Source organism: Mus pahari, chromosome 23, assembly GCF_900095145.1.
Source record: "Mus pahari chromosome 23, PAHARI_EIJ_v1.1, whole genome shotgun sequence".
Lineage (NCBI taxonomy): Eukaryota > Metazoa > Chordata > Mammalia > Rodentia > Muridae > Mus > Mus pahari.
The window spans coordinates 33,229,409-33,230,908 of NC_034612.1; the positions used below are offsets into that span (position 1 = coordinate 33,229,409).

Genomic DNA, 1,500 nt, shown 5'->3' on the forward strand with positions numbered 1-1,500 from the left:
GAGTTCGAGGCCAGCCTGGTCTACAAAGTGAGTTCCAGGACAGCCAGGGCTATACAGAGAAACCCTGTCTCAAAAAAGACAAAAAAAAAAAAAAAAGATTAAAAAAAAAAAAAGTATAACAAGGAGGCACGCCCTGCCGATGGAATCTCATACCACACTTTCTTCTCTTCTCCTGTTCTTCATTTCTGACTCCTGGATAATCACAACTCACCCTCATGGGTCCTTTCACTCCCAATACAATTCATTTGCAACACCACAATTGAAAGTTGGTGTGTATGTGTATGTATGCACACACACATACATGTATGTGTGTGCATGGGTGTGTGGGGACCACACATCTGTAACAGGTGACTTTCTCAATCCCTGGTCAACTAGTTTTAAGACAGGGTCCCTCACTGAACATGGGGTTTGGGAACTCTGCTAAACTACCTGGCCAATAAGCCCCAGGGATCCGTTCACTCTGGGCCTTACAGGCATGTGGCACTGTGCCTGGCTTTTTAATGTGGGCGCTTGGATTCGAACTCAGGTCCTCATGCTTGCCAACAAGCACTTTGGTGACTGAGCTATTTCTAGATTCACTTTTTTTTTTCTTGATGTAAGGTATGTATGTAGCTCAGGAAGGCTTCAGACTCATGATCCTCCTGCCTCAGCCTTCCTAGTGCTAGGTTTATAGGTGTGCACTACCACACTTGACTGTCCTAATGACTTCACAGCACTGACTATAGTGAGTTTTTAATCAAGAACAGTGCAGAATCAAGATCTAGAATCCCCCAGTGAGGGGCTGGGGTGTGGCTCGGTGGTAGAGCCCCTGCCTAGAATCCCCCAGTGAGGACTGGGAGTGTGCGTCAGTGACAGAACCTCCAAGGCTGTACTTGTGTGCCTGTTCCCAGGCAGGCTGGGTGCCACTCTCTGAAGCCACAGTTGCCATGACACCATTAACCTCAGTGTTCTGAGATGGACAACCTGAGCTGTCTGTGTTATTTGCTGAATTACTGAAAGTAAGTGGACCTGTTGCTTGGTCCTCAATCCTCACACATTTCCTTGGAACCCCTACTTGCCATCCCGACCTGAGTTTCCAGCCCTGGATTCTCAGAGAGCCCCTGGCCTCGACTCTACCCACAGCGATTGTTCCATATTCTGCTGAATTCTCCCTAAACACGTTCTTGGCACTTCCTATCACTGGGACTATTAGACTCTGCTGGGATGTTAAACTCATCACTTTCCTATTCAATATCTCCCTGGATTGTTAGAACTGATCCATTTCCACACTCAGCTACCAAAGGTCATATCAATGATGGCATGCATTTCTCCTCTTCTTATCCTCCACACCTTAACATTTTCCTTCAATATCTTCATCACCACCACCATCATCACCATCATTACCATGACCATCATTATCACCTTTACCACCATCACCACCATCACCACCATCACCACCATCACCACCATCACCACCATCACCACCATCACCACCATCACCACCATCACCACCATCACCAC

General features: G+C 47.0%; 1 protein-coding gene across 1 annotated transcript in view; it reads right to left on the bottom strand.

The window, feature by feature from the left end:
- Positions 1-1,422, bottom strand: part of LOC110339147 (olfactory receptor 10AC1-like) — a 3,599-nt gene extending 2,177 nt beyond the window's left edge. Inside the window, exon 1 of the mRNA XM_021222689.1 lies at positions 1,278-1,422. Coding sequence (XP_021078348.1) covers positions 1,278-1,422 — 145 coding nt within the window. The remainder of the gene's footprint in view (positions 1-1,277) is intronic.
- Positions 1,423-1,500: the final 78 nt, after the last annotated feature.